At 41.9% G+C, this 26472-nt stretch overlaps 1 protein-coding gene across 1 annotated transcript; it reads right to left on the bottom strand.

The window, feature by feature from the left end:
- Positions 1–302: 302 nt before the first annotated feature.
- On the bottom strand, positions 303–25460 carry LOC133975353 (lipoxygenase homology domain-containing protein 1-like). The gene is made up of 43 exons (XM_062413284.1): positions 25010–25460; positions 24752–24880; positions 21431–21545; positions 19628–19708; positions 18378–18562; positions 17567–17665; positions 17133–17281; positions 16924–17047; positions 16582–16832; positions 16373–16508; positions 16058–16218; positions 15866–15952; positions 15492–15627; positions 15208–15362; positions 14958–15118; positions 14231–14307; positions 13936–14132; positions 13646–13838; positions 13347–13507; positions 13101–13262; positions 12929–12983; positions 12668–12819; positions 12064–12197; positions 11596–11744; positions 11347–11451; positions 11142–11267; positions 10899–11066; positions 10618–10799; positions 10374–10490; positions 9482–9644; positions 9058–9212; positions 8735–8944; positions 8216–8342; positions 7874–8082; positions 7555–7740; positions 6575–6702; positions 6358–6475; positions 4631–4808; positions 2283–2468; positions 1832–2002; positions 1356–1494; positions 1047–1202; positions 303–783 (listed from the first exon to the last, which is right to left on the bottom strand). The coding sequence occupies exons 1-43, from the start codon at positions 25458–25460 to the stop codon at positions 303–305; spliced, it is 7005 nt and encodes a 2334-aa protein (XP_062269268.1).
- Between the last annotated feature and the right edge of the window lie 1012 nt (positions 25461–26472).

Below are 26472 nucleotides of genomic sequence, written 5' to 3' on the forward strand. Positions count from 1 at the left end.
TTAAAAGAATGTGGACACACGTGAGTATTACAAAAGAGTTGACTCTTTTATAAAAATCTCTATTGTGACAAAGCAGCTGAGCAAATCATCCCTGAATAGCTAAAGAATGGCACATTCACTTTTCTGACCAAGGGCTATATTCCCATGTATTAAACATCTGACCATTAAAAAGCATGGATGTAAAAATCTGTCTCACTTCCTGAAATATAAAACATTCCAGAGAAAAATCTCTTAAAGTCCTTAAATTCAACCATGAGTGTCGCTCTCTCGGCTTTGGGAGTTTTTTCAAATAATAAATTGTTTTAATATTTCGGGTAGATCACCCTAGTGATTTTCCCATCGGCCCTCTTCGTGTCCAGCCACTTCCCGCAGAGGAAGATGGTGGTGACACCGTTGGCCGTATTGGTGACTTCCACGCGGTCCAGCTGCCAGCCGGGGCTCAAACCAGAGTTGTCATGCGCCACCCGCACTTTCTGCAGCTCTCCCATGTCCAACATTTCCAACAGGAAACGGTCCGTTTGCCCTCGTTCGAAAAGGTTGCGGAACTTCTGCCGCAGCTGCCGGCAGCCTGAATCTCCATTGGAGCCGTAGACGGTGATGAAGACGTTGGCATCTGTACCTGCTCCTTTCTCGTCGCCTGTGATGACGATGATCTCGTACTTGACTGGGACCAGGCTTCGAGCTTTACTGGCGAAGCTCTCCATTGTCTTTGAGCACTCAAAGGTCAAGAAATCATCCCTTTTAGCCGAGAGAGGGATGAGGGCTTTGCAATTGAAGATGTACCTGAAGGTGAGGAGATAGAAAGAAATAGAATATTATCTGATACCCCCAAACTGTATAAGTAATAACTGGAATTGCACTCAGTAGAGCACATACCTTCACCAAGGCCCAACAGTCCTAACTTCAATCAAGCTGCTCTAATTTTGACACACTTGGAGAAATTAGTCCTCTTAATATGCCTAATTTACACAGGGGTGGAAATATAACCTCCCTTGTGGAGATAAAAACTTCTATTAATGAAGAAAGTGGATGCTTAGATGTCTTACTTGTTTCCCAGTTCTCTTTCAGTGACGACAACAGACACGACATGCCAGTAAAATTCCCCCTTTACTTTCTTTCCATCCTTGGGTGAGTGGCCCAGGCAGATTCCTGCGATATCACCCAGGTTCTTGGACGAAAACTCAAATCTGTCGACATTTCCCCTAAAAAGTGAGGGACATGAGCAGGTTGGGTCAATGAGCAGCTGGTGTCTCACATTGGATTTGCATAAGTGGGACAATTGCAGGGAGAGAAAGTGCCGGTAATTTCATGCAACAGTTACAGCTCACTGAGTTCCTCTCACAGCAAGAACCTACCGCAAGAACCGCTTCTTCTTTGACGAGTTCTCCATGACCATCTCTTTGGATCGACCCTTCCTCCCCTCGAGAATGATCCAGGTGTTTTCTTTGGTTTCAGCCTCAGCTGTGTCTCCAGTCGTGACAACAATTTCATATTCTTGAGAGAAAACCAGAAAGCAGTTAAAATCAATTTTTTCCGAAATGGTATCATTTCCACACAGAATACATAGATAGATTCAGATATTACATTAAAAAAATATACAGGAGGAATGCAGTGTGTAATTTTGTCTCATTCATGTTTGCCTCTTTGCTCACAGCTCTCTCTCATTACATTGAATCAGCGCTGCTTAATGTTGGTGCAACTACTTGACTGCAACACTGTGATTGTTTGGCTGCTCTGTAAACTGATACACCACTTGCTTCTCTGTGGAGTTTCTGACAAATTAGTTTAATAGCTCTATGATATCATGTGTAATCGCAGGTACTATCCTTACTGGTCTTCTCATTGAGGTCTAAGTAGTCGTTGTTAGCACAAGCCAGTTCTCTCATTATCTGTCCATCGTCGTCGTTCTTGGCGAGCCAGCGGTCACACGGGAAGCGAAAGGTTTTGTCCATGATCTCATCCTTCACATCGATGTACTCCAAATGCCATCCTGGAGCAGGACCTGGGTTGAGTGACACCAGCATAGAAAGGGGATACATTAAGTTAAGATGTCGTTAAGACTGATAAACCAAGAGCAATGCAGGAAATCGTTTGGGCAAATCAGTTGTGTCCCTCCTCCGGAACCAGAGCAGTCCTGAGTAGTTATTGATGGACAGCTGCTACAATAACCATCAATCGTCCAGGTTTCTTCAAAAGCAAGACAAATGTTACCTCAGACATTTGTGGACTGGGGGGAGAGAGATATCTTACAAAGTGTGAGTGTTTATGTTTAAGTGGCTGACCTGCGTTGTCGTGCCACACCCGCACTTTGGAGAGCTCTCCCAGGCTGAGGATTTCTGAGAAGCGAAACGTGTCCATCTGTTTGCGCTCAAACTTGTTGGACTTGTTGCATTCTTTCAGCGCCAGCGTCCCCGTGTCTCCGTTCTCTCCAAAAATGATGACCCACACATTGGCATCAGTGCCCGCTCCTGAAATGACAGAAGAGAGTTGTCCATTTAGAAAAATGTACTCTGAAATTCGGTCTGACTGGAAGGGTGAGCTTAACTGTGCTTTAGATTCTTGTCTATAATTACAGTTGCCATATCGACATTAGCACAATCATCAAATAAGGACCTACTTCTATTCTTTGTATGACTGAGTACTTTAGATTGATGAAAATAGAAACCTCATTGAATGGACTCGACCTCTCCTCTGTGATTAAAGTGTGGTGATAATAAATTGACAAAACTCTGCTTCTTGTTTCAGATCGTCTTGAACCACAGGGCATCTCTGCTTTCTCACAGTTGTGTTGAATTCCTGATAAGCCCAAAGGAAACCAAGAAGCTAACAAGCAACCACACAATGTGTAAAAAAAAATGAGGAGTGGAGAGAACTGAACTCAGAGAGCATATGTATGATCCCTCTGTGCTTAATAATTTCATTACAACTCATTTTGCAACATCTTTTCTGTGTCCTGGTGTCTGTGCAACATGATATCAAGCCAACAAACTTGTAACAACCTTACATACTTGACATCCAGTGGCTCTTCACACCACTCTGGCTGCAGTTTCCCATTTAACTGGACAATGCTATTTTATTTACCAGGTTCTCAGGTCATAGGTGCAGCTGTGTTAAATCAGACCAATAAGTCAAGCGTGAACTTTCCAAACAGCCATTTGCAAATCATTTTAGCAACCAACATGCTAAATCCTCTATAGAAGGTGACCTAACCTGTCCGCGCAATATGCTCCATAAACTTTGTGTTTTATCGCTATCTAGGCATTGATTGTGAACATAGAATGTAATCATGCATGGTTTAATAATTAGGTTAAACGCTTTTAATATTCCGCAAACCCTAGTTTTATGTTAGTTTACATTTAATTTAGAGCAGAGGTCACTGATAGGTTGACCGCAGCTCACATCCAGACCCAGATGCCATTCTATCTTGACATAGACCTATATGAGGATTGTCACATTTTGACTGGTTTAGTGGCCCAGGTACCTTTAAAAGCAATTGCATGCATTTTAAATCATCTCCTGAGATGCCACTCAGCCAATCCAACACACCGTGAACAGACAAGAGAAGAGAGTATGGACAGTCAGAGGTGAGTCAGCGAAAATACCGAAACTACTGCGTGCTGAAAAAACAGAAGAGTAGGCTTTGTTTTAAGTGAATACCCCTGATAGCGGTTAATTACCCTAACACATAGAGGGTAGCTGTGTCTGACATAACAACACAAGAGCAGGTACAATTTGAGTCGCTTATGCTTTTCTTTGGTTGACTACAACCCTACATATACAGATCACTCCTTAAAGATCCCCAGGGAGGCCATTAGCGTTTGCACAGCCTCACCTATGTAATGCATGTCTGCCTGTCTGTTGTGTACGTGTGTCTGTCAGCCTGGCTCATTATTCTTCACAGAGTCTGAGCAGCGGTGCAGAGCTACATCTCAGCCTCCAGAGAGCGGCCCCTTTGAAGTCGGCTCAGACTTCTCGTCTTGCTATCGTGTTGATCAGCAGCTCGCCTGAGCTATAGAAAATCCTGTAGGAGGAACAGAGGGAGCGAGGGCTGCATGGAAGGTCTCTGAAGAGGATCTCTTCCTTTTACCACGTTGGTCTCAAACAGAAATGATTCCACTCTCTCTCCTCATGGGAAACACAACCCTCTGCACAAGGACAAGTCAAGAGAGGATGAGCATCTATATGTAATGACCGTCTTAACGTGGAGAGTGAAATAATGATATTACAGACAGAGGTGACCTTATTTGTTGTTACATGGGTAAAGAATTCACATTGGAGAGACGAGCACCTGCAGGATGCCCTCAGGTACATCCCTTTGAAAGTGATTCAAAAACAAACAGCTCGGAGGTGATGGAAAGGTGCAGCCAGGAAACTAAACACAGATGACATGTTGCTGTTGAGGTCATTGAGGATCCCCCAGGAAGAGCTGGAGGATGATACTGATGAGAGACAACTCCTGTTCTCCACATCCCGATACCTGATGCTGACCCAGAGATGGAAGGATGACTAGATTGTGTCTGTATTTTTCTTAGAGCCGGCATCTTTTGTTTTCTTGCCCACTCCACTTTTGTTCAATCACAGTACATTTGGAACGGATGTGATAATGTGTTTTCAGCCAACAACCTATTACCTGCAATGTCACTGGTCTTGACCTGGATGATGTAGGTGCTGAGCTCCACCATCATCTCCTCGTCCACCACAGCGCCCATCTCGCAGATCATCGTCCTCTTTGGTCCATGTGTCCTGGACAGCCAATCCTCATATGTGAACACCGACACCTCCTCTGTGGTCAGGTTACGCATGATCACCTGAATGAACAGAGTCAGTTGTGTAAATATAATATTACACTAATTGTAAATATCAGTCAGAATCCTGTCATTGATGTTGGTGAAACTAAAGTCTCATAACAAGTGTGGCACCAAAGGTCCTTATTCAAAACTTATAGGTTTAAAAATATTAGTTTGTTACTATAATGTATTGCAAAGATAAAAATGATTGCCTCTGCAGTGCAGTTTCAGTCCTTATTCCAGACATATTGCATTCACAACAATGTGAGGTATGTGACCTTTGACCTTTGACCACTGCAATCTTATAATTTCTTATTTGAGTCCAAGTGACAACTGGTCAAAATCACTTGTATGGCAAAAAGCAATCTCCTCTGAGTATATTAAAAAGTGTTAGTGTCACATTTTGACATGCACACAAATCCTCGTTTCTCTTTAGATGTGTCACCACTTATTCTGGGAAGCGTTCATTAATATAGACTGGGCTCAGGCACAGTTACTCTGCACTGCATATTCATTTGGGGAGATTAGTATGCTGGCAGTGCGCCTGGTGCACTGTTGTGTCGATTTCAATACACAGACCCAGAAATCCATAAAGACAGCACATCTGCTTGTGATGCTGGACACACATGGCTCTTCCCAGGGTCAAGTCAAGGAGATGTTCACAGCCGCTGAGTCCCAGGCACGGACAGGCAGGGCTAGGTATTGTTCCTGACTGCTCTGCAGCTCTGCAGGCATCCTGCCTTTACCAGAGAGGACATTTGCATAGGAAATACGCTCTGTTTCATCAGAGCGGTTCGCCTGGGACATCGGACTGAATTTGGAGGTGAGCAGGTGATGCCCGAGGAAGCTCAGGGGGACACCGTTTTGGGAAACTATTAATACAGTGGATTATATTTTAGAACTACACATAAACAAGTTGTGATATATGCACTATCACACATCAGTTCACACTCAAATTTCTCCCTCTCCTGAAAGCACAGTGCTCTTTACCAAGTCTGTTTGTGTGTATTGTAGACGTGTGGGTGTCTGTGATGCCAGCAACAACAGCATGGTCAAAAAAAAGAATGAGTCAATATGATCACTCCAGGAACACTGGGCCCTGCAGTGTGTGTGTGTGTGTGTGTGTGTGTATATGTGTGTGTGTGTGTGTCTCTGTATCTTTGTGGGTGGTTGAATTATTGACTATTTTCCTGCAGGCATGGAGAGATGTGTATTTGTCGGTGTGACATAACTAAATGTTCCTGTGACCTACAGCATCAGGACACAAACACAAAACCTGCGACTGCTTTCAACCAGCGATCTGGAGGAAGTTACTGTTGTGCCAATTATGCTCCTGGTTTTATGTTTTATAGAAGAGATCACTTTTAAAACCGCAGCAACGTCTGTACTTCTTTTCATTGACAATTACACAAGTATCTTCTGTATATAACATCATCAGACAATTCTGCTAAGTTTATCTGCTTAGGGCTTTGCCTTCCCTATAATCATTGACACTTTATAGCATGTAAACATCTCCTGAACACACATATGTCTGTCTGCCTCTGCAGCAGGTTGCTTCAGGTGAGCTGACCTTGTCCACGAACCAGTCAGGTCGACTGCCGGAGCCATCAATACGAAGCCTCATCTTCTTCAGCGGGGCAATGTCTTCAATCTCCATGTTGAAAGTGTCGTCCTGACCGCGCTCAAACCTGTTGCACAGCACATACATTACACAGTGCATCATCCTTGATCAAATGAAATTGTCTTTTCATTGATATTGTTTCTGATGATGTCCAGTATTTGGTCACCTGTCCTCGTTCTTCTGTAGCAGCATCTCCTCTGTGCTGCCGTTGGCCCCAAACACAGACATGAAGATCTGCGTGTCTGACCCTGCGTCCTGCACGCTTCCCGTCGACACTGTCACCTCATAAATAATCTGATGTGAAAATGTAAACATTTTATTTTCACTTTTCTTAAACATCCGTCTCCCACAAGCAATTTTACCTCTGAAACATCAGAGAGAGAAAGATTTATTTTTGCAGCTGATAAATATTCATATAAAAATCTGTTTACATTTAAGGAATTATAAGGTCGATGGCAACAAACATACATAAAATAATAGTGGACAATATATGGAAAAAAAATTAACTTTTACTGTAACAATGACACGTCCCTTCATTGCTATTTTTTTTAGCTATTTATAGTTATAAGGCCCATTTAGTAATCCATCAATGTGGGGAGGTATCATTTATAAATAGCCAAGGTGTAAACCAATAAGATTGCGATGTGGTGACTCTCTTATTCGAAATATTATATAATTTCCATTAACATATTTGTTTCAAGATAAGCCACATCCAACTGTTCATTTTAAATAGCATGACTTCTTTCCTACAGATCTAAAAAAAGTCATGATCTTATCGATCATGACTTTTTTGACCCTCAAAACATTAGTCGCCTTCCTGATCAATGATATTATGACCATCATTTGGAGTAAAACACAAATATATTTAGATACAGTTCTGGTGTTACAGCCAAATAATAGCAAGTAATACTAGTAATTATTTAATCTTAACAGTCAGAAAGATGAGACACATCTGTTCGATCGTAATTCCATTCGAATAATATCACCAAATTCAAAATTACAAGATTTTAGAGGTGCCAACCGGAAGTTTTAACATGTTTCAAAGGGCTGAGAGTTTGGATGGAAGTTGAATGTTAGTACATCATGTAAATTGTCCCAGAGGTTTCAATAGAGACATGAACTGAGTTTCGGTTTATGCTTACAAACCTTCTGGGAGATGGAAATGGCCTCTGCATCCAACACGTTGAATATTCTAGCAGTCAACCCATCCCCCCTGTCTTTGGCCAGCCAGCACTTGCAAGCGAAGATATATTTGACCCCTTTGGTTGGTACGGCAACAGCCAGCTCATCAACCAGCCAGCAGCTCTCCGGAGTGGCTCCATCGTGGCCGAGCTGCGGGGAGGAAGAGAAACAATCACGTCGAGCAACATGGGTGTATTTTGCTGTGTGTTTGTGTGTGTTTGAGTGTGTGGACCCATGATCCTCAGCGAATCTCTTATAGCAACCCCCCCCCCCCCCCCCTCACCTCAACCTTTTTGATCTCGCCCACGTCTAAACCGTGGGACTCAAGGTTCTCCAGAGAGCCAGCCTCAAAGCCCTTCCTCCCATCTGCCAGGTCCAGCCACAACCTCTCTGTCTGGGCGTGATTGGCCCCGACGATGATCACATAAGCCCTGCTGGTGGTGCTCGCATCCCGCTCCAGTCCCGTACAGATGGTGATGTGGTATGGTATGACTGCACAGTAAAAAGGCACATTCACGAGATCAAGAAATGATGTAATATTGTCTGTGCCCGATGATCAATAACAGGCATTTTACAGAGCGGATGAAGCAGACATGCAGAGCTGTGGATTCTTGATCTTCCTTACTGGGGAGCTCAATTTCCTCCTCCTTCTTCTTCTTGTTCTTTTTGTTCATGTTACTGTCGACACTCTTCACTTTCAGAGCAGAGTTCTTCTTCTTACTGTTGATGCTCTCTCTTACTCCTTCAAAACCCTAAAAGATACATAACACACACACAGTGATACAGACAAATGCAAAAACACACACTCATATGCATATACACACACAAATATATATATATATATATATGTTTATAAATGTATGGATATAAACTTATAAAATAAGCTTAAAATTGAATAGGTTTTTCCCTGACCCACATATCCTGCCGCTAAGTTTCGTGGTAATCCATCGGCTAGTTTTGGGGTAACCCTGCTAACTAACAATCGAACCCACTTCCTTGGTTGAGGTAATAAAATGTAATATACATGAGCTTACTCTTCATTTTCTGCATTCTAGTATTAAGTTTTAATATCTTCTTTACCATTTCTACTATGTGTATATAAAGGCACCTCCTACATGCAGTCATTTCATTTCATTCATGTTACCTTGACGTAGAAGACTCTCTTGATGCGTCTGTCCTCCCTCTTCCGAGACAGCCAACGCTCACACAGGAAGAGGAAGACCTCCTCCGTGTCCGCGTCAACAATCTCCACCTGGTCCAAGTACCAGTCAGCGCTCATCATGCTGTTGTCGTGGCGGATTTTTATCTTGAAAACCTGTCCAAGGTCAACTGCCTCAATAGTAAACTTATCCACCTGAGGAGGGGAAACAGTCGGTGGAATAGCGTGCACATCATGAAGTTGTTTGTATCTGAGAAGTTTGATAGAATTATTAAAAGTAATAAAGACAGGTTGTGGGTCTTTCTTACACATCCTCGCTCAAACTTGTTGCTGTTTGTCTCAGACTTGCTGAGCTTCCTCTCCCCGGTGTCGCCCAGGTCCCCGTAAATTGTGAGGAAGACGTTGGCGTCGGTGCCGGCTCCGTACACATCGCCTGTCATCACTGACACGTTGTATGTGTGAGCTGTAGGGGAAACAATGAGCAGAGACATGAACACAGGGGAAATGTTGGAGGAAACTTTCGAAAATAGACCAGAAAGAAAGTTGATGTTTTATGCCACTGTCATAAAAGAAACTCATTTCAGGACAGACAGAACCTGAAAGGATGTTTGTCTCTACCTTTTCTAACTAGAAGGTTGAGACGGGACAACAGAAAACACAGCATTGTATATTTGTTATTAATAAACCAAGTAGAATATGATTGTTTTCTTTCGTGCCAGCATGTTCACATACTCTCTAGAGCTTCCTCCACCTCGACTTCAGTGACTTTCAGGCTTCCGTCTCGTGAAAGCTTCTCAGTAATGATGTCAGAGGGCACCAGCTCTCTCACCGTCTCTCCATCATCCTCCGACTTGGCGAGCCAGCGCTCACATGGGAAGATGACCGTCTCTGAACCCTGCAGTGAAACAGAGGGATAGGCTTAAAACTCAACCACCAATTTCATTTGTGTGTTTGTGGCTTAGATGGAAATCTGTGAACAGTGTTGTGTTTTTATCTGAGCCCTGGGTGAGTGTATGAGAGTCAGAGTGACGGATTATCCTCATCTATCTGTGAGGAGAACATCTCCACCTACTGACCAAAAGTAGACCCTGTTACCAACGGATGTAAAGAGGAAGATGCTGACAAAGGTAGTGAAGTCATTCACATCAAATACGTAATGTTAATTATGAGTTAGGTTGCAAGTATTGAGACCAATCAGGGCCTGGAGCTTTTGGGAAGGACTGATCTTTATATACATTTTTATATAAAGGTGAAAATTTAAGGTACTTGTACTTTTTTCATTTGTATTTAGAGCTAATTTATTTAGCAGATCATAGGCAAATATGCATAGGCACGGCGTTGGTTGCTTTAAGGTTTAAGATTTAATAAGATCTTTAAAAATATCGAGCATTATCAAAAGTATATAAAGTTATAAAAAATTGTTAATTTACTACAATAATGCAAAATGCAGTTTAAACATTAATGGTTCAGTGAATAATATATCTATGTAAGTATTATTATATAGTACCATATGTTATAAAACAGTATAACATCTCTGAGGCAAAATTTCTCAATGTTCACATGTACACATTGTTCTTTTTCGTAAAGTAAAAGCACTGAGTACTCCCTCCTCTGTGGACGTTACCTTTCCCTTTCTGAGCAGACGTCTGATCTCCACCCTGTCCAGGTGCCAGCCTGGGTTAACCCCACGGTTGTCATGACCGATACGGATCTTCTCAATTACGTCCCCCACGTCTTCTAGCTGCACAGAAACAAGGAAACACTATTGAATTATTCAGTGTGGAATTTACGAGAGCAAATATAAAAACTGCACTTATGACCTTGGAGTGCTCCGATTCAACTTGTTCCATGAAAATATGTACTGATACCTCTACAATAAACATTTCCTCAGCTCCTCTCTCAAAGTACATCCTCCTCTCCCTCTTGTTGACACACAGACACTTCTGCTGTGTGCACACTGCATCTCTCCCGTAGAGGACGATGAAGACGTCTGCATCTGTGCCAGCTCCAAACACGTCACTCGTGAAGGTTTTGATCTCATAAGGAACAACTACAAAATAAAAATTAAGTAATATCATGACCAATTATGTGCATCAAAACAACGTTTTTTTTTATATTTAAAATTGTGATATAGACTTCTGTGATTTACATGGTGTGTAAAGCTCTGTCTGAAGATTATTGGGGAATAGATCCCTGAAAATGGCACCATCATCCTCCCCTTTATCCAGCCAACGGCCACAGGGGAAGCGTAGTTTCTGTCCCAGAGACGGGGCGTCGATCTCCACCCAGTCAAGGAACCAACCTGCTGATCCTCCTCCTTAAACAGTGACACAAGTGAGTATATTCATCATTATGTGTTTATAATGTGCTCGAGTCGGTCCTACTGTACCACGGTTGTCGTGTCCTATACGGAGCTTCTTCAGCTGTCCGATGTCCACGGCTTCCACAGTGAACTCATCAATCATACCCCGTTCAAACTTATTCTTATGGGTCTTTGATGCCTTGAGGTTTATTATCCCTGTGGATTATCCAATCACAAAGTATTTTAGTTATTCAAGTACACAGATATAATTCACTACCAAAGTATAAAATATTACCTGTGTCGTCCTTGCTACCGTACAGGATCATATAGACATTGGCGTCTGTTCCAGCGTATTTCTTGTCACCAGTTTTAATCCGTATTGTGTATGTGGTTGACATGGCTGTCATACAAGAAAATAAGAATGAATGAGTCTTTGAACAACCATTGATCAACTGTGGTGATTACCATCCTTATTCATTTAAATTAAAAAAGCTTCCCCCACTGTCCAGAGGTCAGATTCTCTGTGCTAGAATGTTGCTCTAACCTTTCTGTTCCAGACCGAGTGTGGCTTCAGAGTCTTCCTCATCATCATCGCCCTTCTTCATGAAGGCCTCGTCCACAGGAACGAGCTCCCGGGCGAGCTGTCCATCATCCTCATCGGTAGCCAGCCAACGCTTACAAGGAAAAAAGTACCTAAAACACACCATTTTTAATTTTTATAATCTCACAGTTTACTTAGAAATTAAACCACAACCAGGGCCCGAACTGAAGATTGTTAAATGTTCCTGTGTCCAAAAATACCAAAACTGAAAGAACTTTGAACTGATCGCAAGTCTCATCTGAGAAGCTCTTCTAACCCAGAGTATTTACTACACACACAGTATGTTGTACCATTTTACACCTTACAGTGGCGCTCTGAGATATTTTGTGTGCAAAGGTTATGTCTGCTATATGTTGAAGACGCTGTAAAGGGATGATGCAGTGCTGCTCTCTTAAAATCATCATGACATACGTGGTGTCATCTTTGTTGTCTACAATCTCCACTCTATCCAGAAACCAGCCGGCGCTGGCCTGGCTGTTGTCGTGCCGGATTCTCAGCTTCTTCAGGGCTCCCAGGTCGACCGCTGCGATGTCAAAAATGTCCTCCTGGGTCACACATGCACAAAACGAGGACAAAGGGTCACAGGTCTTAGGATAGCAGAGCGTGAGAACCTCATTTTTTTTATTATTTGATCTTTATTTATCCTTCAAGGCTCCAAAGATCCAATATCTGTTGGATCATTTTGGAATGATGATAACTTTGTGTTTAATGCTTGAGGCTTTCTGAGTGAACATGACAGAAGTTGTTTTGTCTAATAATTGGGTGAAAATGTCTTACTTTGCTCACTTTATATATTTTTTTATTATTCAATTAGACTTATAAGCCTACCAGGTACAGTGCATTCAGTGCATTCATATTGTTAAAAACTTATTTCACCCTCCAATGACCAATCGATTGGTTGGAGATTCAGATGATGTCAATCAAACAAGATTTTCATCAGTTGGCCAGTCCTGATAAGCAAACTATCTCTTCACTGCAGCTTTAGACGTTCTGCACCAACAGAAACCAAACTGACCTGGTTTTTCTCGAATTTGTTCAGGTTGTTGGACTTCCTGAGCCGTCGCTCCCCTGTGTCACCAGTCTCTCCGTAGATGTTGATGTAAACGTTGGAATCAGTCCCCGCCCCCCACATGGCCCCAGTGAACACGTGAACGTCATATGAGTTCACTGAGAGGAAAACCATTAATCAAAGCAGCAACAATCTCATTTAAACCAATATATATGTGCTGTAAACTGCGACCAGTGGGTCAACACATCACATGCATGCTCTACTTACTCTCCAGGTCTTCATTGTCCTCTGTTAGCAGCTCAACCACGATCTCTCCATCCTCCTCATCCCTGGCCAGCCAGCGGCCACAAGGGAAGGAAAATGTGTCCACTACTTCCTGCAGCTGCTCAACCATCTCCACCTCCTCCTCCTCTTCTTTCTTCTTCTTTTTCTTGTCCTTCTTCTTGTCTTTCTTGGGCTCCTCCTTCTTCACCTCAACCTGCACCATAGCCATCGTCAGCAGCTTTATGTCCACTTTCTCCAGGAACCAACCATCGCCGATACCCTTCCCATCGTGGTAGATGCGAATCTTGTAGATCTTGCCAACATCATGAGCCTCAATCTGGGTGGGATGAAGCAGTGATCAAACCGGGACCTTAAATCTCCATGGGACATTTACATGATGCCACAGAGGTGCAACACAGACCTTAAAGATTTCAGTAGTGTTACGTTCAAAGTTGTTGGAGCGACTCTTGAGATTGAGGACTTCAGTTTTTCCCTCATCTCCATAGATCTGACAGAAAACATTGGCGTTGGTGCCACCTGCACGCACGTCCCCTGTGACCACTGTGACTTCATAGTTGATCACTGTTAATGAGGGGGTACAATGTTATGACCAGAAGATAGACTATGTAGAGAAGAGCAATATACTTCAACTCATAATCAGTTAGTGATTAAAAGGATGAAGTCTGACTGTATATTATGTTTTAAGTTCCTGTTATTTACATTGTTCGATCTCCAGGATCTCGCTGGGATAGATCTCAACCTCCACTTTCCCATCAGCCTCATCTTTGCACAGCCAGCGGTCGCTCGGGAACATGTACTGCTTCCCGTGAACTTGCACTGAGATCTGCACGCTGTCCAGAAACCATCCGGCCCGCAGGCCCTCGTTGGTGTGACCGATCAGGAGACGGTTGATCTGTGAGAAGAGAGGACGTGAACAAATGGAATATAACAGAATTAGGAAACAGAAAACAAATGTCTGAATCACGTGCATTTGTGTCAGAAGAACTTGCCTGTCCAATGTCAAAGGTTTCAATGGTGAAGATGTCAGTGCGCCCTGTCTCAAAGTAGTTCCTGAGGTCATTGTCAGAAACGGCCAGTGTCATCTTGTTAGTGTCCCCCTTCTCCCCGTAAAGCTTCACAAACACCCTAGAGTCAGAGCTGGCGCCATTCACATTCCCTGTCTTGATAGCAATATGGTAGCTGACATCTGATGAAGGAGAAATTGGGAGCATGGATGAAATTTATCAAAGCATTAAACGAATGCTGTCCTTTTTTTTTATACTTAACCTCTCTATTAAGACTCACTGAAGAGACGCAGGCCATCTCCATCTGGAACTAACTCACGGACAATTTGTCCATCATCCTCATTACGGTCCAACCACCTGAAGGGAAACACAAAGAAAACAGACAAACATATATATAAAAGTAACAGCAAACACAGGATGAGAACAACCGAACTTCCCTAAAACTCGAAATATATGAAGAATATAATGTTACGTAGTAATTATTTAATTTTACTCTTGCAGAATTGAGATTAAATATAAAAATATATGTGTGCTTTACATTGTTTTCAGACTCTGTCTCTTTAAACAGGACAAACAAACAGGAAGAGTCTCTTTCCAGAAGTAACACTGCACCTCAGCCTTGTGGTCAGGCTCCAGTTACTAAAGGAGAGAGCTGTCCAGCCACATGCATTTAGTGTCCATTTGTAAGGTCAAACTCATCCATCAGCTAACTAATGACATAAGCGCACACCACCGGAGAACTAGGAAACGTAAACATGGCCAATTCTCATAGGTTCTGAGAACCGTTTGGACAATTTTGGTGGTTGACTAAAACGTTGAGAGAAATTCAACATTAAATTATACATAATTGTAATAAATATGAAACAATATCTGTTACAGCCATAACAGTATGAATATATATTAAATATTTGGGATATTTTGGAAGATAACCATTCTCCCATTCCTGCTGAGAATCCCAAAGTGTTGAAACATTTCTTTAAGTCATGTAAAAAGTGTTGTTGCCTTGCCTGAAACAAGGGAATACAATGGCCATAGTCTCCGGCTGACCCTCCTCCCTAACCATGACTTTATCAAGGAACCAACCACAGCCTCCTCCGCGGCCGTCATGTCCAACACGCACCCTGTGCACTCGACCCAAGATCACAGACTCAATGAGGAACTCGTCGTGCTGAGGGGAGTCAGGGAGAAAACAGATTCAAAATGCAAATTATATCCACACATCTTCTGTGCTCATCGTTTAATTAATAACACACTCACGTTTCCCTTTTCAAATTTGTTGACATTGTTTTTACTCATAATCATGAGCCGCTCCCCCGTGTCGCCGAGGTCACCGATAATATTGAGGAAGACGCTGGCATCTGTGCCGCTGCCGCTGACGTTGCCGGTGCAGATGGTGACGCGATATTTAATCACTGGAGGTAAACAAGAGAGCAATCACAGGACTTTAACTGTACGTTCAGTGTAATCTCATACACGTCACACTACAGGCTGTCAACATGGAGGTTGTGATTATTTAGGATGATGATATGTGCGTCTCTCACAGGGCAGAGGCTCGTTGATGAGAGCTCCTGTGGCCGAAAGCTCTCTGACGATCTCATTGTCGTCTTCGTTGACGTCCAACCAGCGGCCACACTCAAAAGAATATTTCTCCATCGTCAGGGTCTTTAGCAAAGTGACCTGAAAAAAAATACCAGGGTCAAGTATCATCATACTGTAGTAAGTCTTTATCGGAAAACGTTTTTAATGGACTGTCTGGAAGCCTCTTCCATTACATCCTGATTTGCACATCAGTCTCATTTCATGGGGGAAAATAACCTCTAATCCAGGGTCTGACTCGGTGCTTAGAAGTGACACTGTAGAACAGTTTTAACAGCTTACACTGACAGCTCAAGCCGAACAGAGTAATAGGTCTCACCTTTGCTAAATGCCAGCCAGAAAATGGATGTCTCTTTTCGTGCCAGATGCGCAATTTCCGCAGCCGTCCTGTGTCTGGCATTTCAACCTACAGTGCAACAACAGGCGACACATGAAATAAAACATGTTAGTGGAAAGCCTCACAGTGTGAAAAAGAACTGCGATGTGCACAGCAGATGGAGCCAGGGCTTACAATGAACTTATCAAGCTGGCCCTGCTCAAAACTGTCCGATTTGTTTTCCAGTTTGATCTCATCGGACTTTCCCTTCTCTCCGTAGATCTGCAGAAACACCTGAGCATCTGTCCCTGCCCCCTTCACATCGGAGGTCCAAATCCAAAGGGACCATGGGAACTCTGGGGAAGATTCACTTTGACATTATATTAAAAGATTACCAAATTCGAAATACCTCTAATTGGAACACGTTCATTTTCAATACCAAACATGAATGTGTTTTTTATGTTTTTGTTTTTTTGAGTAGATATCTGTGAGTAGAATGAGGAGACCTACTCTTCTGTTTCTTCTGCCTGAGAGAGACCATCTCATACAGCTCCCTCTCAATCAGTCCGTCCCCCTCGTCCTCGTCCAACCACATTCCGCACGCAAAGGTCTGCTCAATACCCGTGAAAGGACAGTATATGACAACCTGTAGGGAAAATGGATACTCGGTGAGTGTTAATCACTTTGCAAATGTGTACCAGATGAAATATGTCAGGCACCTTTTCACAGTACCACCCGGCACCAACGGCCCCGTTGTCGTGCCCAATGGAGACCCGGCTGAGCGGGCTGATAAGTTCACAAATCTCCACGTTGAAAATGTCGATGAGACCGCGCTCGAAAGCCCCGCCCTCCAGGAACACTTTGCCGCTGTTCTTTAAGCCCTTGGAGCCGTGCATAACCATGTGGATCTTAGAGTTGGTTCCTGCACCCCTCACATTTCCAGTCATCACTTGTACATTATACACAATTCCTATACGATGCAAGAAAAGGCACAAAGAACTCAAATTTGTGTCTACATCTATATATTAGATATACTGAAAAATGATTTGTGTTGTTCTCACCCATCGGTTGCATTGATCCAACCAACACATCTTTCTGTATTTTGCCATCACCTTCATCTAAGGCGAACCAGCGATTAACAGGGAACTCATACACTTCTTTATTCCCCATGTCATCGATTACCACCTGCAGAGGCATTAAGCGCTATCATATTTTCTATGTATTGCATGTGTACACAAATATTATGTATGCATGTGCAGGTTGTTCATGCCTTATCTAGAAACCATCCAGCCGAAGAACCTCTGTTGTTGTGCCCGATGGTGATTTTCCTCAATCTTCCCAGGTTTGGAGCCTCTATTGTGAACTTGTCCTCTGAGCCCCGTTCAAAGTTGTCTTTGTCACTGTCCAGTCGTCTCTCTCCTTTCATAATAAACAAAGTTTAGGAATCCCAATGAGGATGTTTATTTATGTGATTGTTCAAGGCATGATATCGCCAAACATAACATTTGCTCTCAGCCTCTCAAATGTGAGGACTGAGCACTTTTCTCTGTTAATATAATTTGTTTATTTAATCTATTTGCTGTCCCTATATCAGACATGATAAGCAAAGTCGTGATATCACCTTGTGGTTTAGGGATAATGTGATAAGCATATTTTTGGTATGTCTTAATAATGAATCAATGAAAAAATAATGTGAAGGTCTACCTGTGTCGCCGATCTCTCCAAAAATATTCAGGAAGACATCAGCATCCGTTCCACTTCCCTTAATATCAGGAGTGAACACACTCACTATGTATTTATTCACTGCAGATGGAAAACAACACAGAAAACAGTGATTAATATAATCAATGATTATGATTGACGGAAATGCTAATAGTGTAGAAAGTGCTGATGATCAGGTCCTTTTCGAAAATAAGAAATATCCACACAAGTTCAGCATTAATAGCATTATGTAAAATGAATAAGTTTAGTAAGATTTGTTGTTGTCATGAGGCTGGTTCTTTGCTAATCCACACTGAGATGATTTCTCAGTTAAATATTCATAACATTGTGTGCATCTGTGTGTGTGTTTGCATGTGTGTGTGTGTGTCTGTGTCCATAATGCTCCGACCGCTCCCTCACACTGTCTCCTGTGTTTATCTGAGTCTCGGCTTCCTGACGCTCTGCTTGACTGACTGCATGTTAGCTCACATTGCAACAGAGAACACATGGGCTGCACTCTGATGGAAATCAATTACAACCTGAAACAGTAGGAAGGTGTGTAAGCCCACCGGGCGACTTTAACTATATAACTGGTGAGGCACATAGTACTGATTTTATCAAGCTTAATTTCCAGTGGACACTTCCTTTTTTACTGTTATTATTTTCAACTCATTATTCAATAGTATATTTTGCAGTCTTTCCAGTAATATTTTCAAACCAATTAGTCTCTCTTGGGGTATTAGTAATTTCCATCAATTGTTAATGAGTTTCGACCTCCCTGAGCCTTTGTGTATTCTGCCTCAGAGTGACCTACATTTTGGAACGTCCATGGGGTTGAGGCTGCCCAGCAGGTCCCTGACAAACAGGTTGTCGGCCTCCTCCCGACTCAGCCAGTTGTTGCAGGCGAAATAGAAGCGCAGATGGGGCCGGTTCATGTCGGTCACCACCACCCTGTCCAAGAACCAGCTGCCGTTCATCCCTGTATTGTCGTGCTCGATCCTAGAGAAACAATTAACAGTCATGGTGTGATATGAACTCACTGTACAGGTATGGAGATGCTTGTCACATTGGATTCACCAGTGCCTTTGTTTTTTAGTGTGTTAAGTGTATTTCTGCATTCATAAAAAACAGAGAGTGTTTCAGACATCACAAATATCATAAGGCCTGAATGAGTATAATGTCACGAAAAATAATAAACCCATTTCAAGATTATTTGCCTGATTTTGTGTATATTTTTTTAGGGCTACAACAAACTCAAGAACTTCTGGTGGAGTTGTTAAAGACTCATCCACTACAGTTTTTATAAGAAACATCTGTCCTGTCTAATACATTTCTAGGTTATTAATCTGGACTGAATTTGGGGAAGGCATAACCCAAGTTGAATAGAATTTAAGATGTTGAGTCCATATTGGATAAAGTATAACATGAAATCACAGCACATTACAATGTTTACAACAAGCAGAAAAGGTCATTTTTGACCTTGAAAAATTAATGTTTTAGAAAACTAAGAACATTTCCACTTTCTAGCTATTTCCAGAGCTTTCAACACAGTCCTTATCTATAGATGGAGTTGATCTGTTATAATGTAGGTTCATCTGATATGCAAGATCATTACATATAATATATAGTTTCATCCGTAGAAGAAATTCCCATTCTTCAAATTAAGATTAAAAAAGTATTTGAAAGCTCTGTAAAAATTGGTGCATGGACTTTGGTGTTTTCAGGTTATATCCTACTATTTATCAAGTCAAAATGGTCAAGTACACCTGTTCAGTATGCAAATTTGACTCCCAACAACAGATGGGGCTTAACCCTCTAAAGCTGGATGAAATCCTTTGATGGCCGATGGCAGAGCTGGTAAATAAGCGAGAAATGTCCCTGTGGGATCTGCTCTATAAGCCGCTGTTATCCGAACTGTGAAGCCTCAACTGTGATGTGTCAGTCGACTGTAGCTGTGCATTCTGTCGACTTAGAAGAAGATTATATTTCTGCGACACCAAACACCATTGTATAACACATGTTGGTTAATATATGTCAGGTCACTTTCAGCATGGTGGAATATACCTCAGCTTCTTCAGAGGCCCCACGTTGTGGGTTTTGACGCGGAAAACGTCAGTCTTGTTCTTTTCAAACGCAGTTCTGCTTCTGTAGAATGAAGAAGCGATGAAAATGTCAGAACTTGGGAGACACAACGAGTTATCTGAGAGAAAGTTTGTGTGTGTGAGTGAGTGAGTTTCTGTGTATGAGAGAGAGAGAGAGAGAGAGACTCTATTTAATTGGAAAAAAGTGGGTAAAGAGATATAGCTCCGCCAGACAAGTATATAGAAAGGTTAATTACACCTCCTGACTGATCCAGGTTAAGGTGTACGCTGGTTGGCTCATGGCAGTGGTATAATCTGAGACCTCTTCAGGCTCGGCCACTTCATCGCTCCCTCCTCCTTTTCCACATGTTCTATTTTACCCCTGACAGAGACGAAACGGGGCCTATACACCCAGCGCAGCCCCTCTGCCAACCGCCGTGAATCAGACACCCTCTTTTTCATTAACAAAGAAAGCCTCACTTTGTCTGACCCACACCTCCATCTGCTTCCCTCTCCCTGCAATATTCAACCTGTGCACAATGCCAAGGCTCGAATAATTAAGGTGCACGGTGTCGAATGCTATAAATCAACTGCCAAGAATGAAATGTACTGTACAGCACACATGAATACATGACCTTGTTTGGTCACACCTGTGGGAGAATGATGGGGAGACACTGGTTATGACAAAAACAAACCCAATGCAAACTTTGGAATTCATGCAATTCATGAGTAATAATCACAGTGAATTTCCAAAGAGTTACAAGTTTAGTCGGCCTTGATCGTTCAATCATAGCAGCCCTCCCTCACCTGTATCATGTTTTAATGTTTTAATCAATCATTACACAATACAGGCAGGGCCTATTATATATATACCGGAGTAAGGCGAAACTCCTTACTATACATTATGTTTATAATATGACCAAAGTGACTCCGTCAACACCCATGCATGGTATTTCATCAGCTGAGCAACACAGCAGTTGCACAGCATGGAGATACTGAATGCATGGCATGTTGGTGCCATCTGAAACAGATGAATGAGACCACCACAAGGTGTGTGTGACACGGTCCAGAGTGGGACACAATAAGTTGGTATATCCTATACGCTGCACAGGTAACCCTATCTGTCAATCGATGTGTGCAGAGATAAAGAGCCTGATGCTGATAAGGTCCCCCTGAGAGTCATTTGATCATCCACAGAAATGACATCGTGGTCTTCTTTCATTTGCATCTCAAATGAAAAAGAAGACCGGCCATGTCACGTAGTTCCTCCTTACTCCAGATATTCTGTGTCCGACATTTTTATTTGACTGTATAGAGGAGAGATTCCTGCATCACAACAAAACTTGTTGTTGTAAACACGCTCTGCTTCTCTGATATCAGAGTGTTCCTAGTTTCCAGGTCAATGTTAAACAGGAATGCGGCCTCATACAGTGTTACATGCACAATACAACTCAACACAAGGACAGAATCATGATCATCCTTTAGCAGACGGATTCAAAAATACCTCTTTTCTGTGCTGAAGGATCAGAGAAGAATAGAAAAAGGTTAAAAGTTAACAGTGGACATTGAAAGGTTAAAAACCAGCTAAACATATTTTTTATATCTGTTATGAACTCCTTCTGACTCAAGGTTAACAGTCTAACACATTAAGCCAGAGTACGTGCAAACAAATCAAAGCAGAGTGACTCACTGAGACCTGGTTTAGAATCTTAAAGACAATTTACAGAATGTGCCAAAGTGAACTATACTTATGTGACATCAACATAAACCCCTTTAAATAACTCACTTGCTTGCCAGGTGAACCTTGGGCGTGACGCCAAATTCTCCAAAAAGGGTTACAAACACATTGGCGTCGGTCCCCGCTCCTTTTACATCACCAGTGACAGTGACCACCTCATACACTGAAAAAGAGGAGATGGAGATTAGAAAGGTGAGGGAGAATTCAGCTGTTTGCGGTGTTGTCCAGTTTGGGAATAAACGACAGGGGATTAAAAACTAAAAAAACAAAAGTCACATCACACAGTGTCCAATAATCTACAAACATTAGGGAGCACTATGTTTCTTTCCATACGAGGTTGCCAGGGAATTCAATATGGCGAATCTGCAGCGAATCCATGTCTGGTGTGATTCATCAGCCCAGCCTCTCTCACATTTCACAAATGTGTCTCTTCGTCCGAACAAATAACAGAGTTGATGAGAAGGTAAAAAGGAAGACAACTAAGCACTCTGTTATTATGTAAAATGAATATAGTGTGGCCTTAAAGGTATTGAAAAATATTCTCCTGACAGACCTAATGGAAATTATATGTTTTGTGCAGTATGTATGGTATTAGACAGTTTGTAAGGCCTGGTAAAGGTGGTTCTATGTCGGGTATCCATTATTTTGGGTGGATGCTATAAAAAGGATGGTGGACATAAGAGAATAATTGTTAGAATAATTGTAGATTCAGCCAAACACCATCCAAGAACAGGTTAAGACAAATGCTCAGGAAGGCTAAGCACAGAGAGAGAACACAAGCAGATAACCTTAAAATATCCAGGAGAAGAGGAAAGCCCTGAAGAACCATTTGACCAGAGTCAAAAATACCTAATTAACAGTGAGCAGGGCTATTAAGAGCAGATTAAGGAGAAAGAGATACACCTGATACAATCAGACAGCCCGTGGCCTGGTACAACTGAGCCTCGATAAACTCTGTGGAGTGTCAGAGAGCTAATGACGACTAAACACTTAGGTTCATCATCTCCTCGTGGAACCTGCATGACAAACAAGAACTAAAACTCTACTAGCTTTCATTTATGGAAGCTTTTATTCAGCCATACAGTATCACCCTTTGTCTACTTGTTAGGAAACAAGAGACAAAGTGCTTTTAGGTACGGACATTTTTTGTGTTTATGTGCAATTTCCTCACACAAAACATATTTGAATACTGCAAGTGTTAATCTATACTATGTGTCTTGTACAAATTACATTTTTATATCAACAATTTTAAGAGCAGATTTTGTCCTGTGCCTGGTTGGTTTTGGCAACAAAAATACATTGGTGGTTTGTATGACTTTGATTTAAAATTAATTATATTGAGTTTCTTTAGATTCAAATAAATGTACGCTTTGTTAATACTAAACCGAGATCATGAACATGACCGAGTGCTGTGTGTGCCTCAATATATATCATAAACATAAAAAAAAACAATATAACAGTTTTGTTGCTACGAGTGGAGCAGATTTTAGAAAAACAGATCAGATACATAATGGTAACTTTACTCCATTTATATAGCACTAATCTAGTCTTAGCAACCAGTCAAACTCACACTGTCAGGGACTCTTTGCTGTTCAGTGTCTTGCCCAACATGTGGACAGTAGGAGTTCTGGATCAAACCCCTGTCTGTTGACCTGTTATTCCTCCTGAGCAATGACTCTTATTCATTATTAGTATAATGATGTATTCTTTAAGATACAGTTTTGTTTTGGGCCACCTGCAACAACTAATTTGTACTGTTTGTTTCTTTGACATTTTAGTACATTTTTAGCATGGGCATTCATTATTTACCTGGAGAGGGAAATTCTAACACATATGTCCTATATTCAAAGACCTTCTTAGTGTCTTTTTACTGGTAGTGAAAACGGAAAAAAAAAACTGGTCAATGAAAGATCTTAATTAAACCATTGGTATGAGAATTTTCAAATGCATTCACTTGAGTCATTCATTCACTTATGACGATGGTCTAACTCAGAGCTGCACAGAGTTGCATTGCTCTTATTGCAGTCTGTGTTTATCTTCGAGAAAGGGCACCGGCTGTTGGTTAAAGGTCAAACATCTGAACTATTATTGAATGGGTCTTAAGCAAGTTGGGACCTACTGAAAACAAAGTTTACAATGGCTCAATTTGGAAGCACAGTGGCTTGACTCTCAGGTCCCTCAGGTCCCATTTGCTTTGTCATATTTACTCTCTTCCAAACATGCTTCTCCTTCCTCTTGCAAGTCTTGTATTTGATTGTGTTGCCATGAGTCTACTGATAATAACAACTCTTTAGATTATTGGAATTTGACACTGCCTTTGTTTGAGTGACAGTATCAACATTAAATCTTCATCAGGGGATTAGTCAGAGTGTGGCTATTACCTGTGACTCAATACTGCTGCCTTTACAGTGGTAATTCTATAGTCCGGCTGCCTTACTGTATTCATATAACTCCACTCTCTCCTGATTGTGCATCTTTTATTATTATATAACTTACAGTGTGAAATTAAAAGTAATGAAAAAAAGTTTCAGACAATTTGAAATATTTTTGGGAATATTATTTACCTGGTTAGGAATAGTTTATCAGAGATAAATCGAAATTAATTAATTAAAAGACCTACTTGGCTTATAACTGATCCTAATAACGGCTAAAGGAAACAGGTCAATAAAAGGTATTAATAAGCCATTGCTGTGAGATCATGATTCATATAATCATATAATTAATTCAATGAGTTTCATCACTCTTATTGCATTATGAGCTGACCTATCCTTCTTAACGAAGACTTATCATTGTATCGTTAGGGGTTGCGATACACTTGTTACAAACAAATCATTTAGATTTTACCAGCCATCACAAAGGCGAGATGCTTCTTCAGCTTATTGTATCCGAGCTTCTTAGAATAGTTTAAGAAATAAATATCTAGTAATCTAGAGAAATGTGTCATGTATTTACATTTGTGTCACAAAAATATAGGCTTGTTTCATTCCCCCCACTAAACAAACGCACAAAGCAATCTTGTGCCTCCTATTTGCCAACCTTTCATCGGCTTAAAGAAAACTCTTTTGGCTGCCAGCCCTGCCTCTGGCCTCGGTGTCGCTCCCAGCCCCTGCGACTGGGATGGCACCCAGCACCTGTCTGCCCCAGAGCCTCTATTTAGTATCATTCATGTGGAACATAACTGAGCGTTCACCCAAGAACAATCAGAGAGGGATTCCCTTGTGTTCCCTGTTCAGAGCTGCGGGGAACAAGAGGAAATCTGTGGTCAGTGTTTGACCAGTTGATTCACTCCTGCAGGTTCGTACATCTTAGACTCACCTAAAGAGCAGCATGTGCGGTTTCTCTGTTGGTGCTGCAGTGCCAAATACTGACCTTTCTTTTTGTAGTACTCGTCCTCGTATCCGTCCGATGAGTCCGTGTGGTAGTTCAGCAGCTCGTTCTGGTAGATCACTGCATAGTCCACCTGTTTATTTTTGGACTTTTTCCCCTTTTTCTTTTTATCTTCATCGCTGTCAGCAGATCCCTTCTTTGCCTTCTTCTTTTTCTTCTTCTTTGAGTCCTCCTCTTCTTCCTGCTCCTCAATCAAGGGCTCCTCGTCATCATTGTTGTGGGATTTCTTTTTCTTCTTGCCGTCTTTGGACTTTTTATCCTTGGAGCCCATCTCCTTGTCTCCCTGTGGACTTTCAGAAGAGGTTTTTTTTTTCTTTTTCTTCTTTTCCTCCTTGACCCCCTCAGTCACTTCCTCTTTGAGCTTCTCTGATTTCTCCTTTTTGGAATTGCTTGTGGGATCATTATTGTTCTGCTCGTCGTCTTCAGCTTCATTTTCAATCACAGCACCAGCCTCAGAGTCATCCTTTGCTTTCTTTTTCCGCTTTTTCTCCTTTACGTGTTCACCCTCTTTTCTCTTCTCTTTCTCTGAGGCCTCCTGAGTCTCAGAGCTCTCTGCGCTCTTGTGTTTCCTCCGACTCCTCTCTCCTTTTGTGGAGTTCCCACGGGTCACTCCTTTGCTCCTCTCCTCAACTTCGTCATCGACTTCTTCAGTTTCTTCTGAAGCTGTGGATTGTTTCTGTTTCGATGGCATCTTTAATTCATCCACTTCCCTGGCTATTAGTTTCGTAAGGGCTGCCTTGAGTTTCTAATGTTGTAAGACAACTCATTTGACCCTCGGCTGTGGGGCGGCTCTGGGATCGCGGGGTTAAGAGCAGCCTGGGTGTTAGCGGCGGTAGGTAAACCAACTCAGGACACGCAAAGGGACGGATAGCTGCATGGATGTCTCCAGCCTGGGCAGTATATGGCCATACAACCAACACACACTACTCATGAAAGAATACTGTCACCTCAGCATGCACGTGACCCATGGGAGAAAGCCCTGTGAAAAAGGAGCCTTGCACAGAGAACTTATCCTCTCTGCCACAGCACGCTCCATTATTCATGGTGTCAGGATCGCTTTACGTGCCCGGGACGTCTCGCTTTGACATGTCACAAGTACATAGACGGACAGACAGACAGACAAACAAAGACACTCACACACACAAACATACACGCACACACATACACACAAACTCTCAGTTACTACAACTCTTCTTCTGAGTCTGATTAAACAAAAAGATTATATACCGATAAAAGTCCCGAAAGAGCAGACATATACATCTTTGATTTGTTTTCTTTGTTAGATATCAGCGAAGGGAACAGGTTCATATTTTAGCTTTATTTTCAAATGTAAGATGAGAGGATTGATAGCACTATTATATCTGTACTCCAATTTGTAAGCACAAAGTCATATACAGGCAAATCTACTTCAACCACAATTTGTTCTTGTACTTACTAAGCATAACGTTAATAAAATACATGTTGATAAATTTATCTAGAAGTTCGAATTTGTGCAAATCACCACGATCAAGGATTTTCCCTCCATCTCCATTCATGCTGTCGATTTTCAAGCCCATTCAAATGTGAGAACCGTCAGTGTGTAAAATAATATTTAATACATTTTCTTCATTTCATTTCTTGTTTTTAAGCGAGTCTGTGTTTTTCTAGAAAAACCTGTATACAAACATGCTCTGTACTCCTCCGGCCTTTACTGGTTCACGGTT

The sequence above is a fragment of the Platichthys flesus genome, chromosome 19 (assembly GCF_949316205.1).
Source record: "Platichthys flesus chromosome 19, fPlaFle2.1, whole genome shotgun sequence".
Taxonomy (NCBI): Eukaryota; Metazoa; Chordata; class Actinopteri; order Pleuronectiformes; family Pleuronectidae; genus Platichthys; species Platichthys flesus.

Bases quoted from the DNA above. Each gene is read 5' to 3' on its own strand.
- LOC133975353 (XM_062413284.1), bottom strand. From the start codon at position 25,460: ATGCCATCGAAACAGAAACAATCCACAGCTTCAGAAGAAACTGAAGAA. The intron at 15,119-15,207 runs GTGAGTGTGTTA...GACTCCCCTCAG, and splicing joins ACAAATTTGAAAAGGGAAAC to CACGACGAGTTCCTCATTGA. The intron at 11,745-12,063 runs GTATGTCATGAT...GGTGTGTTTTAG, and splicing joins GACAACAAAGATGACACCAC to GTACTTTTTTCCTTGTAAGC.